Genomic DNA, 14859 nt, shown 5'->3' with positions numbered 1-14859 from the left:
ATTAAAAGGTAGAAAAATTTGATGGATATAAGAGGTTAGACCAGGGTTAAATAGTTATAGATACATGCAAACTTCTCCAGAAGACCACCTCTTTAAAAAGATTACTCCTCTGGGAGACCATTTTACACTCTAGTCTTGGGTAGTTGTCTCAACGAGGTTTCATTGTATATATATATATATATATATATATATATATATATGTGTGTATATATATATATATATATATATATATATATATATATAAAATAACAACCACTTTATTAGGTATGCCTGTACACCTGCTATCTAATAAACCAATCATCTGGCATGATAAGTACATAAAAGCGTGCCTGACTGGCAAATTATTATTCAGCTCATACAAGGGAAGGGATGCGATGTGAGTGACATTGACTTTAGAATGACTGGTGGTGCCAGATGGGGTGATGTAAAAAGAAATAAAGCATCCAGTTGGTGAGTTACCAATTTAAACTTAGTGTTGTACATCTCAGTATGCTTTCTACTCCGAATGTTTGTAAAATGGAGTATAATGTAATATTCATTCTTTTCCAATTCATTTTTATACAGATTATTTTTCTAATGTTTTGCAACTTTTTACTGTTTGCTATTATTTGCATGTTCCTAATTCCCCTGTCATTCTAGTGAAAAGCATTGGCAGATAAGAGGTTACACACAGAAGTGACCAAGTTGCGGCTTGTGGGTGTTGTGACTGGCATTCCTAGGAAAGAGCTGTTCAACACTCCAGCAAGTAATGTTGATTGTGTTTTGGTGGGTTGACCTCCAGATACTGCACTTTTACCCCACAATCTAAAAATTTTAAATATTGTAACATATGTGTAAAGATGTGTATTAATACATTCTAGTTGAAACACTGCTAACTGGGATGTTAGTACATAAATATAATCTAAATCCAATTCCACAAAAATAATTTTCCAATCTTACAAAACCCCTAGTTCAATGTACATTATGACCCCTTTTCTTTACTTATCTGCATTCCATCCCCTAGTTTAAGCACACATCCTCCTAACTTATTCCAGGATTTGGAGTAGTCCGCCATAACTGCGTCTGACTTCAGGGGGGAGCCTTCCTGTTTTGTTCTTTTCCAAGTCCTTGTTTGATTTGTTGTCTCTGACCATGACCCTTAAGTCTGTTAGGAGACTAGACTCTGTGGTCACTTTAGAGATGAAAAGTGTATCACACGGGAAAATGACTGCAATAATGTTACATAGCATTGTGTACTGTTACATATATCAAATGTTGTTGTGTCACTGAACTTAGACTTTGAATAGATAAAGAATTATTCCGTACAAGAACTAATAAACAATGAACCTTTTACAGGCCATTCTGCATTGCCAAGTGATATTTACTAATAATGGAAATAAGGGTATGTTCACACGCACTATTTACTGAGGTAATTCAAGCGTTTTACGCCTGGAATTACGGCCGAAAATACTGCTTGAAAGCGTCGGCACACATCTGCCCATTCATTTGAATGGGTTTTACGATGTACTGTGCAGACGGTCATTTTTTTACGTGCCACTGTCAAAAGACGGCGCGTAAAAAAGATGCATGTCACTTCTTGGGATGTAATTGGAGCCGTTTTCCATTGACTCCGCAGAAAAACAGCTCCAATTACGTCCGTAATGGACGCTGCGAAAAACGCCTGCACATGCCATTACGTCTGAAATTCAGGAGCTGTTTTCACCTGAAATCAGCTCCGTAATTTCAGCCGTAACGGACATGCACGTGTGAACATACCCTAAAGGTAATGAACATTATATTATAGAGTCATACTGCAGCAATACACAGTCGAGTCACATTATTATGACCATCTCCTACTTTCGACATCGGCAGCGCGTAGCCCATGAAGGAAGCGATGTGTCGTGGGCTGACTCGGTGGATATATAAGGTGTGCAGTAGGCTGTCTGAACACATATCACTCGTTGCCATGGGTAAAAGGGGCGATTTATCAGAGTTGCAAATAGGGATCATTATTGGCTTTCGGGCCAAGGGTGGCAGTATTTCTCAAACAGCGCAGTTTGTGAACTATTCGCATGTTGTTGTGGTGAAAGTGTATTGTGAGTGGACAAATGGCACCATTGGGAATAACAGATATGGAAACCGCAAAGTACCATGTGCCATTGATAAGAGTGGTGGACGTCGGTTTGCGAAGGTACGCGAGGGCCGAACAACACTCTACAGTGGAGCAACTCACTGTGAAAATCAACCACTGGGATACTAGACGTGTGTCTAAAACAACAGTTCAGCGAACCCTACTGCGTATGGGGCTCCAAAGCAGACATGTGCTTTTAAAGCTGCATCAGAAAAAAGGCTTCAATTTGCACTGCATTATTGGAATTGGACCACTGATGATTGGCAAAGGGTTGCCTTCTCCGGTGAGTCACGTTTTTTGCTTCATCGAACAGATGGACGTTAGCGTGTCAGGCGAGAAACATCAGAGAACAAAACACCCTGCAATTATTGCTGGAAGAACACAAGCTGATAGTGGCAGCGTTATGGTCTGGGGAATTTTTTCATGGCATTCTCTGGGTCCACTCATCCATGTGGAAGGCACTCTGAACTGATTTGGGTATGAATCAATCATTGCAGATCACGTACACCCATACATGCTGTTCGTCTTCCCTGGGGCAGATGGAATCTTCCAGCAAGACAATGCAACATGTCACATGGCTAGAAATATCCGACAGTGGTTGGAAGAGCACGACCAAGACTTCCAAGTACTTCCCTGGCCCCCTAATTCGCCAGACTTGAACCCAATTGAGCATCTGTGGGACCACCTTGATCATCTTGTTCGATCTATAGATCCTCCCCCACGCACCCTCCAGTAAATGTGGGATGCGCTGCAGTCAGCATGGCTCCAGATACCTGAGAAAACCTACCAGCACCTTATTGAGACACTGCCAGCCCGCCTACCTGCTGTCCGTGCTGCACACGGCGGTTAATCTGGATATTAGGTGGTGGTAATAATAATGTGATTCGACTGTGTAGTATCCATCATTCATTATTCCAGATATTAAGTTGTGGCAGGTGTGTTACAGATGTACCAAAGCAATGTAACTAGGTCCTGGCCACAGCATCCCCTGGTTATTATGAGTCTCTTTAGGATACTTAATTGGTCACCTAGATGTCATGAACTATGTTGGGATGTTAATTATGTTATTGCCCTACAGACATGTGAAAAAGTATGTACATTTTTGTAATTTTTAACATATCAACATTTGTTCTTCATTTAAATAGTTTATAAAGATACCAGTGACGAAGTTGAAAAACAACAACAACAAAAAATTTACTTTGCAATAATGTATTATATGTTTTGTATAAGTTACGTAATCAAATATGTTCAATGCTACTGTCACTACAGAGGTGTAGAAATATGGAGGTTGCACTGGTTGCTCATACCCTTCAGAATTAAATTCAAACTTATTACTCTCACCCACAAAGCTCTCCACAGTGCTGCATCTTCTTACATCTCCTCCCCATCTCTGTCTACAACCCTACCTGTGCATTACATTCTGCCAACGACCTTAGATTAACATCCTCCATAATCTGAACCTCCCACTCCCATCCCCAAGATTTCTCTAATGCTTCACCAGTCCTCTTTAATGCGCTACCACAGACAATCAGATTAATTCCCAACATCCACAGTTTTAAACGTGCCCTAAAACCACATATTTTTAGACAGGCCTATAACATTCCTTAATCTGACTCCTTTCCCTGCCCCACCTTTTACATTAGTCATGAGAACTAGACCCCTTTATTCAGCAGTATCCCCCACACTCCTTGCACCCTAATGCCCTTTATGTCTGTCATACACCGATACTGGCTGGTGTTTGGCTCTTGCAGCTTTATGTGCACTACCCCATATGTATAAAAGATGGCTGGACCATTGTACTTAACAAAACACTTTTTTACATTTTTCCTCACAAATTGTAAGCTCTTGCGAGCAGGGTCTTCACTCCTCTTGTTTGAATAGTAAATCCATTTGGTCACTATGTAATATCTAATATTGTCTGTACATGTTCCCTCTAAATTGTAAAGTGCTGCAGAATATGTTGGCACTATATAAATAAACATTATTATTATTAGGTTGCATTTGTACTAATATCCCTTTGTGTGGGACCATGTCATGGATAAGTAACTATTTAATAAAAATCTAAAATATGGTTGTCACAAAAACACAGTCCCTGGCTGTTTGTCAATTGTCCTGGTGATGTCGTAAACTCTAATGTGTACTGCTATGTAAAGCTGGTTTTACCCACACTGCTCTCTGAGTGTAGGAGAGAAGGAGAGTGATAGAACAATTTTGATGACTATAGACATTTTTCATATTATAAAAGTCTTATGGACAGATTCCTTGTAAAGAAATTTAATTTATTTATTGATTTTCTGAATATTTTGGATTAACGTATTATGTAGTGGTAAACATTAAAAATAATAGGTTTTAGGGAGCAGCAAAAGGAAATTCTGTATTGTCATCTGATGTTTACTATGGAGACTTGAAGAATATTTTGTGTCATCAATTAAATACGTGTATCTTTTCCTAACTATATAATTTCTAAAAATGTGTGCTTCATAACGATCTTTAGCATACAAAGCTAGCCTGAGGTTTCCAATTCCTTGTCTCTTGCATCCTTTCACAATGAGCTAGTCCCCAATGATAGGCCACAACAAAGCTAACATTGGAATAAAATAGTTTCTGCTTGACTGTAAACCACAGACCATATTTGATCAGTTGGTCAGCACACTTACAATGATATTATTGTATGGGTTCTGTATAGCACTGGTATGTGGTTACTCTATGGCAGTGTTATTTTGGCAAAATCTGGCAATGTTATGTGGGTAATGTATGGCAACAAGAATGGTAGCTTCCTTATAATGTTCTTGGTCTAGATATGTTTAGATATCCTGTGTTAATTACAATTTCCAATCATTTAGAAATACTCTGAGTAGACATGAAGGAAAGAGTTGACAAAAGTTGACTATGAAGAAAATGTGTTTGGTAAGAAATTATTTGGCATTCTGGTTCACTCACCGTACTTACTGTAATAGGTTAAAATAATTTCAAGGGCAAAAATGTATGTAGGCTTTGAAAAAAAAATTATATTAATAATAACAACTCCCTGATTTAAATATTTATGACAGTTTATAAATATATTACCATCAAATCCATTACCTTTATTACAGCTTATGATATTTATCCATATAATGTATTTTAGAGCAACCAATACAACATGGATCTAGTTAAAAATAAATTATAAGCACAATCCACAAAGCTTGTATCAAGAGTTATTTGTTTCAAATACACAATATTGAGCACAATTTTGCAACAACAATAAATGCTGTCTAGAACAATCTGGAGGTGAATCATCTGGGACAAAAGTGTTAGAAATAGATCTAAAAAGCTATGAACTTATCATTTGAGCACAACACATAACATCCGACATTTTATATGTTTCTACAACTCTACATCTTTTAATTCTTGATTGACCACAAAAGAAAATAAGCACAAGGCAATGAGACCTTGGTAACAGACATACAGTAGATTCAGAGTTACAACTACAATGTTAATAAATACTTGTGCCATGGTAGCATATGGTATGGAATAAAAAAATAAAAATAATGAAAAATCTTAAACTGAATAGATTGTCGAATCAAGCCTAGTGAGGTTCTGCTGTATATAGTAAAGTATGCAGCTTGTATACGTAGAAAAAATAGGTCACATGCCAACCTCGTACAGTGTTAAAATTCATGTCCTGTCACAGAGAGGTTTCTCTATCCAATAGCCATTACATGAAAAATTATCTTTGACAGTTGGAAACATGACAAAATGATGAAATACTTTAACATCTGTCTTGCACTTGTGAGAAGTCCGAATCTATCTTATTCATCTAAGTGATCAGATCGTGCTGAACTATGTACAATATTAATTTAATAACTATGATCACTGTCCTTATACAGCTGTCCTAACTGTATCTAAGGACTATTTATTTTGCAGTTCATAAAACATATTACAAGGAGCTTGTGAATAATAGATCAATACACATTCAAATATTGCTAACCATATAGATGTCATGACCTTAAAAAAGGTTTTAATCTTACTAGCGTTGACCTTGAAGATGTTGCTTCACAAATATTACTTAAAATACACATACAGCATTCATTATTTGTTATCTTCTGCCGGACTTCTAACTATAGAATTATTAGGGACCTCTGTTGCCCAGAATTTGTACATAGATATTCACTCAAGAGGACCATTGGAAACCATCCAATCAGGGACACCAAAATGCTAGGGCAACGGAGCATGGAAAAAATTGGACACCAGGGATTGATATGTAAACACTGGATAACAATGGCTGAAGCATAAAAAAACTAGACACTGGTCAGGTAGGTGCACAAATCGTTGAACATGAGGCACAGGAGAATGAAACACTGGACACACTGCAACAATGGCTTATAAGAGTTATGTGTATTCTGAAAGTATTACCTTGTACAAAAAAAAAACGTACTTCAACAATGATCGTTATACCTATAATGCTCAAAATTTTGCTAAATTCAAATGATAAAAAAGGTGAATGTGGAAATTCTGCTATGTACTCTAAAAAGCATTAGAACTCACCTACCAAGGTTTAAGAGGTAAGTTACCTATGATTTTTAAAAGAGTTTTTATAAAATATAAGATTGGTGTCCTTTTTATTAAGATAGGCTATCAATGTCTGATGTGACGCCGAGGACATCTACCTATTAGAACAAAGGGTCTCTTCACTGCAGTACCTTAAACAGCACTATCCATGTGGTACCACAGCTAAGCCCCACTCTTGTCAATGGCACTGCGCTGGTGGTGAGCTGCAGTACTAGGCACAGTCACATATAGGAGAACTTCCCCTTTTTTCTGCTCATCAGTTGGCGTACTGGAGTCAGACCTCCACCTCAACATTGATGACCTATGGATAAGCCATTAATATTACATTATATAAAATGCCTTTTTATTGTCAGATGAAGGTATCTCCAATATACTACTAGAACTGTCCAGTTGCTGAAGAACTTCATTATTTCTCAGTATTAGTCTCGCATATTTGATAGAGTATACTAATATGAAGTTCAATGTTTACTCAACATATTTGGATGCCAGAATCATCAAGGACTGATTGGTTATTATATCTGATTCTTGCACACATTTGTGTGATTGTATTTAGAGTGAAAACATGTTTTAATGAGCTCTAAGGAGCCATCTTTAGCCATACAGGAATACTAAGTCTTGATATAAAGAGTGAACAAGATGGTAAGGCATTTGTGATCAATGCTCTATGGAAAAATAAGCAAAAAGCTTTCCCCAAGAATTAAAGGGGTTGTCAAGGATTAGAAAAAAATTGCTTTTTTTTCCCCCTAGACACAGCACCACTCCTCTCCATGGGTTGGGTCTGGTATTGCATCTTTGTTTAATTTATTTTAATGGGTTGGAGCTGCAATACTTGACACAATCCATGGACACGAGTGGTGCTGTTTCTATAAAAACCTTACTTTCTGATTCTGAAAAACCCTTTTATGAAAACTATGTCATACCTAAATTATATGTTATCTCTGACCTTTATAATAAAATTGTCACAATGATATAAAAAAAAAACATACAGGACTGCAATATGTAATGAAACTAGTCTACAGTTGCCACTAAATATCATAATGCAAATACAGATACATTATTATATTTGGCAAAACAGAATAGTAAATAAAAATATAAATTCTTTTTTTGTTGTAAGGAACTTCATTAAAGTTATAGGAATAAGAACCTCAGTTGGTAACCATGTTTCATTATAAGGTTTGTGCGCCTCTTTCCACCTTGTCCACCTTGTCCAAACGTTTAAAGGGATTCGAGAAAAAGGGTATACAGTAAGGCTGGGTTCACACGACCTATTTTCAGACGTAAACAAGGCGTATTATGCCTCGTTTTACGTCTGAAAATAGGGCTACAATACGTCGGCAAACATCTGCCCATTCATTTGAATGGCTTTGCCGATGTACTGTGCCGACGACCTGTCATTTACGCGTCGTCGTTTGACAGCTGTCAAACGACGACGCGTAAATTGACTGCCTCGGCAAAGAAGTGCAGGACACTTCTTTGCAACGTAATTTGAGCCGTTCTTCATTGAAGTCAATGAAGAGCAGCTCAAGATTTACGAGCGTCAGAGACGCCTCGCATAATGCGAGGAGGAGCATTTACGTCTGAAACGAGGCAGCTGTTTTCTCCTGAAAACAGTCTGTCTTTTCAGACGTAAAAGCCACTTCTCGTGTGCACATACTCTTAGACAGAAAATGGTAGTCTACCTGTGCCTATTTTATTATTTATGAAAGAGGTCCATAGTATGACACACTAAATAGCATGTGACGATATCATCACTATATACTATCATTTTGATTATAAATACAAGGTTATAAAAATTTTTTGTTTCCTATACAAAAATGTCACTCTAATTGCATCACATCATAAGAGGAAGCAGGAGTTACATACAAGTACATTTAGTACATTTAGGAAAATTAAAAAGTTACACAGGAAGTATATATAACTACAAAGAAGTAAAAAAAAAATCGTTACAAAGAGGTAAAGAAGCTGAAGTTGCTAGTTATTTACAACTTGCTGCAATGCAATACATGCAGTATGAGTCTGTCTAGACTGACTCATGTAGTAAGTTAATAGCGTAGCAGCTTTAAATAACTGTCTGATCAATGACAGATAGTTAAGAGTCAATATATTAAGTTCATTTGACATTATGAAAATATGAAGTTGGCTTAAAGAAGGCTACTCTGTTATAATACACTTGTACATACCATCTATTGATAATGTAATACATTTAATACATATACATATTGTTTATGAATCACTGTATACGCCATAAGAATGTATATTTACAGTAGTATGGGATTGATTATTGTCTTTATTATTACAGTTTAATAATGGTCTTACCTTCTGTATGGACAGCAGACACATAAGTCCAGTTATATCTTTTCACGATGTCCAGCATTGCCTTGGCTTGTAGGATATCAGAGGGGACAACCCGCAGAAAGTATTTATATAAAGTTTTGTCACTAAGATCAATACTTGTTGCAGAGTAAGCAATCTGTGGTATATCAAAAAGTTGCAAAAGGTTCTGAACTTGGATAGCTACAGAACTAGACCCTGGTCCGATCACACCAGCAATAGGCTTTTTAATTCCGCCCTGAGGTGTTGGAGTGGCATCTAAACACTTACTGATGCCATCTTTGTCATCTCTCATTGAAATAAGGGAATCTCGTATGAATTCTATGCTTTGCTCCAAAGCGACAGATGAATGCCAACAGGAGTCTCGTATTTCTGTTCCCAGGGTAATATTAGGTAGTAAGGTCTGATCCATGTTAATCAGGTCCAGTGCGTGAAACATGGCTTCTACTCTTTGAATACCATACTGTTCTCTGATTTCCCCACATTTCCTCTCTGGTACCTTTTCAGCTGGTGGTTGGTGGTGCACAGAAAACAAGGCTCCTATAATAATATCTCCATCCATCCTAGCTACCGACCTTGGGCTAGAAGCCCCAGCTCTCCCAGCACTTCCATCGAAGGTGTCTAGACTCATCATCACTATCATCAAGATAATCAGGAAGAAATCAAATATTTTGCAGAAGGACGCCATGCAGATCCTGGGAACGGTCAATGAGTTGCACTGAAAATATAGCTGTACACTGTATATGTTCACTGTTTTCCTAGTCACAATCCAATGCTTCCAGATCCCGCCTTAGTAACACTGCACTAAACCGACTGAGTCTGTAGCCAAGAACATCTCTCCAAACACTGTGACCCTGTTATAAAGAAATAGAAAGAAAATACTGATATGAAATAATTCATTGTTAGATTATCTGCATGTTTGTCTGATAACATAAAAATGATATATAATTTTATAATAGATATACCACACAGGCATGCATATGTCTGAGTGCTGGTATGTATCTTGTAGCATGTCAACTCCAGTTCTCATCATGATAGGTTGTCATTTCCCTGCTCTAGGGCGATGATAGGATAGAGAATAGCCCTACATCATTCTTTCCCAATTTATGTTAAAAAATTCAAACTGTTTATCTTGTCCTTTTGGCAAGGTCAGAACTAGTGCATATAGAGCAGCTAACAAATACTGAACCACTGTCAGATAAAGAATATAGTAAAAGTCCTTTCATGGAAACTTTAATGTTCACACAGAGTATTTTGGGGGAGGAATATCTGCCTCAAAATTCCATTTGGAACTTTGAGACAGATATTCCTCTCCCTGCACGCCGATTTTCGCGGCGATTATCGTGCCGTTTTTCGCCCGCGGCCGTTGAGCGCCGCGGGCATAAAACAGCGAGAAATACCCTTTCTCCTGCCTCCCATTGAAGTCAATGGGAGGTCAGAGGCGGAAGCGCCCGAAGATAGGGCATGTCGCTTCTTTTTCCCGCGAGGCAGTTTTACTGCTCGCGGGAAAAAGACGCCGACGCCTCCCATTGAAATCAATGGGAGGCGTTCTCTGGCCGTTTTTGCCGAGTTTTGCGACGCGGTTTCCGCGTCCAAAAACTCGGCAAAATACCTGGTGTGAAATAGTTACTATTGACTAAATGATATGTAAATAGCTTCATGAAACTATAATATAATAGTTATAGAATTAATATATTCAGCATTAAGGGAGCTCAGTGCTGAAAAAAATAATATCCAAGTGTTAACCAAGGAACTAAGAGGTTAATGTCCACACCTGGTTTGCATCCTGCTTATAAAGTGTAATATATTATAATAAGCTGATGGATAGCTACTGCATAAGCTGTTTAGTGCATTTCTTTGTGCATTACAGAGCACCAAGGACAGAGCTCTACCTAGCATTTTGTGTATAGTATAGTACAAATCATCACTTCACCTATATTATTATTATTATTATTATTATTATTATTATTATAATAGGTGCTATCATTTCTTGTATGTGCTTTCTATAAGACCTGCTGTATTAAACACTAAGGACAGAGCTCAATCTATCACTATGTATATTATCATTGTACAGTGAGTGAATCGATAGCAACTCCCTACAAGCAGGTTTCAGGTGCATTCAAAGATATGCAATAGCATGTGCTTTCTATAGGACCTGCTGCCTTTAGCACCAGGGAAATTGCTCTCTCTATCACTATGAGTATTGTATAAGACACAATTAACATATATACATACTATAGGTGCACACAATGCAATTCTCATGTGCTTTCTACAGGTCCTGCTGCTTTCAGCACCGTGGACAGCGCTCCAGCAAACGTATTGCAAGGCACAGAAGGTAATGGGAAAGCAGCTCTAACTATATGCATGTAATCGGTGTCAATGCAATGTTGTGTGCTTTCTACACAACCTGCAAACGAAAATGATCCAGCTATAAAAATGACTCCTATTCATTCATTACTACTCACCCAGACAGTGCAAGGAAACAGTGGTCCACTCACGTCCATAGCCACAGTTGCTTTCTTATCTAGCTCTGTCTATAACTCTCTCCCACAACCACAAAGCACCCACACACATTCAGCAGCCCACACACAAGCAAATCCAACCACCAGTTCCTTCTGTCGCTGTGGGTGCAGTGCATTGCCCACTCTATGCAGGGCTGTCTCAGACTAGACACCTACTGACCAGAGAAACAGCCACTCAATAATAAATAGGAATTCCATTCAAATTATGAACACATGCAGCATAATCATTTAGAAATGAACAAAAATAATTAGCTACCATAGTGTTAAGTGGTAGAATTGAATGAATTCTACATAAAATATGAGGTTTACTGAATTAAGGGGCAATGCTGAGTTAAAGGATGAAAGTTAAGACTTACCTGGGTGAGAGATGGAGAATTGTTCCTTGATGGAATCGTTGCTGTGTGAGCCCAAGCTACTGCACTGACACAATGAGCTGCGGATACAGGGTTTTGTCTGTACTCTAGTGCCCTCTTCCTTCAACACTATTTCACCACAAGGAAACAAAGTTTTGTTCTATATGATCTGTTGTGTCATGATGCTGGAGAAATATAAGCACCAATTGTTTATTCTTTAAATATAGTATATATACTAATATATCATAGAGAACTGTAATTATAGCATATGGTTATGAATGTTAAAAAGGTCAGCTGATAACTCCAGCTGCAATGGATATACAGTCATTTTCTATTCATGTGCTTTTTCATTACCAAGATCCCTAAACCTGATCATACACAATAATAGTATTATTGGTTTGATCACAACATGTATTCATTACATTTTCTTCACTGATTTGTGTTTTTGTTGGTGTTTTTTTTTTTGTGGCGGGTGTACAATGATTATTCACAATGTACAAAGCCAGGCAAGATGAATGTGCTGTATAAATAATTATACTAAGAACAAGAACAATAACAATAATAATAATACTGAAGGTGATGATAATAATAACAATAATGATGATAATATTTGTTTTTATTGTATTTACCATTATTATTTCAAGGAATAAAAAATATTTTGTGAACTGATAGAATCTGTGGGTGCAGTCATAGGATTTCTATACAATGGCAGTGGCGGAGTAGAATGCCAAGTGGCATATATAGCACAGTGTAGCATTCCTCCTGGCCAACCAATGACCTCAGTAAAGTCAAGGTTCCTCAGACGCTATTATACGTTTAATACAGATGTGTCCACCCTTACCTTTGCTTGTATTTGGTTAAGGACTTAATTTCTCATGAAACAAACTCAATACAATATCGCGGAATTCTAGAAAAACCTTTGACAGGCTGCACCATACATCACAACTACTGGGTGGCCACACGTAGACACTTATTGCATAGACATCTTGCGACAGAATATCACAAAATCATGTTGTTTTATTTAAAGCTGGTCATCATGCACCACACATCTTGGAATTTGTTGCATTAAGAACAAAGGTAAGGAAGGAAACATCTGTAGGTACATTTCTGCTATTCCTTGACTCTAGACTTTGAAGTGCTTGGCCCTAAATTTTAACAACAACTATAACCTGACATTCTTGTCCTGCATTGATGTTGACTTCAACTTCTTTCTGAGACAATGCTTCTATTCACTGATTTGAAACTTCACTGTCTTCCATTGCCAAACTAGATAGCACTTGGATGACCGTTCTGTCTGCTGATTTAAAACCTGTTGGAGTCATCAACCTAAATGCTCCTAGCCATTCTTTCCTACTGTGATCAACTCTTCATCTTCTAGAACCACACTTTTCTCGCTAATAATCATTGTTCTCCAGATTCCATTGTGTTCTGAGATAACTGTAAAAGGGATTTTCCACTTTAGACAATACCTACTTGTTATAATAGTTACTTGACAATAAGCTGATCAGAAAGACTCCCTGCTGGGACCTTCAACGATCAGCTGTAATCTGTGGGGAAACTTGGAAGTAAATGTTTAATTTCCCTGCAGCACCTCCACAGGGCAAATTAAGCATTACACAATGCCCATTCGTATCAATGGGTTGTCTGTGTATTGCAAGACAGGTCCCCTAGAGCAAGAGACACTTTTTGTAACCACTATACACTCTTTTACCCTAAAATTCCCTAATAGGGTATATAAACTGGACAACCACTTTGTCTAACAATAAGAGCCAGCAAACTACATGTGAAAGTTCAATAGGAAAGAAAGGTGCAATAGGTAAGGAACACAAACCATTAAACCATTATCCCTGAGCACCTGGTTTTGCTGTATAATAGCTACTATGATATGCTGAAACAAATACTAAACTCAAATTCAATAGTAATATACAGTAAAGCTGGGATGCACAATAATTTTTTGGGTTCTCGAACCATACTATTATATTATGCTACATGAAGGGGCTGTAATTTCTGCTACAATCTTGAAGCACATGTGGTGCAGTTAAATAAGCTTTACTTATATCAAACGTTACAACTCTTTAAATTAATTTCTGGAGCTACAGCTACTATGCAGAGTTGTAATATGGCAGTGTCATGATGGGGCACTAATGCTCTGTTTCCATGCTCCACTGTATCATAGGAAGGACAAAATAAATCAATAGAAGGCCATTCCACTGCAAGGGCAGCATTACATACTGAAAGCCTAATCTGTTAGGGCTCATTTACACAAGCGTGTGCGTTTTGTGCGCGCGTTGCACATGTATTTGGCATGCGTATATGCTGCGTTTCTGCATTTTTTATGCGCGTGCACCCTGCGTTTTCAACGCGCGTAAATAAAGGAGGGAGGCGTTAATGAGAGGCCAGCCTACAAAAAGGCACCTGCTTGCTGGGTGCACATGTTGTGAGCCCTTTTTCATCGTGAGCAAAAAGACTGTTTCTTGACACAGTTGACAGGCGAATTGTCTTGCAATCCACATTTATGCCTTGTCCGTAACTGGCCCGTGTGCTGCTAGCGTGGATGATTTAGCGGAGATTTGGCGAACGGTGTCCCATGCTACAGGACCATTCGCGTAGAAGAGGTAGGATTTAGGTTCATCCTCTTGTGGCCCAACGTACCTCCAAAGGGCACTTTCATACCCTATATGAGGACCTCACCGCCAGAAATTTTGATCCTTTTGCCGCATGTCTGTGGCCACCTTTGATATTCTGCTTGCGCAGATTCGTACAGTAATCACCTACCAGGATACAAACATGCAGTGCTGCATTTCCCCAGAGGAGCGACTGCTTGTGACCTTGAGGTATGTGTGTTTCTGTAATTAGTGCTTACAGGATGCTGTGTGGGTTTCATGTCACACATAACATGTGTTCTTTGTTGTTTCTGTTTTTCCTGTCATGTAGATTTCTGGCCACAGGCAATAGTTACCATTCTTTACATTTTGAATTTCTTCTGGGAGTGACC

General features: G+C 38.1%; 1 protein-coding gene across 3 annotated transcripts in view; it reads right to left on the bottom strand.

Moving 5' to 3' along the window:
- Positions 1-11934, bottom strand: part of GRM1 (glutamate metabotropic receptor 1) — a 314004-nt gene extending 302070 nt beyond the window's left edge. Inside the window, exons 1-2 of one of the 3 annotated variants that reach the window (XM_075862858.1) lie at positions 11868-11934; positions 8975-9843 (exon numbers count right to left, since the gene is read on the bottom strand). In XM_075862858.1, the coding sequence (XP_075718973.1) occupies positions 8975-9677 (703 nt within the window). In that variant the 5' untranslated portion in view covers positions 9678-9843; positions 11868-11934. Of the gene's footprint in view, positions 1-8974; positions 9844-11454; positions 11575-11867 lie in introns of those variants that run through there. The other 2 variants (XM_075862859.1, XM_075862857.1) reach the window with 2 other exon arrangements.
- Between the last annotated feature and the right edge of the window lie 2925 nt (positions 11935-14859).

Source organism: Rhinoderma darwinii, chromosome 4, assembly GCF_050947455.1.
Source record: "Rhinoderma darwinii isolate aRhiDar2 chromosome 4, aRhiDar2.hap1, whole genome shotgun sequence".
Classification (NCBI taxonomy): domain Eukaryota; kingdom Metazoa; phylum Chordata; class Amphibia; order Anura; family Rhinodermatidae; genus Rhinoderma; species Rhinoderma darwinii.
This window is presented reverse-complemented; position numbering and strand designations above follow the sequence as displayed.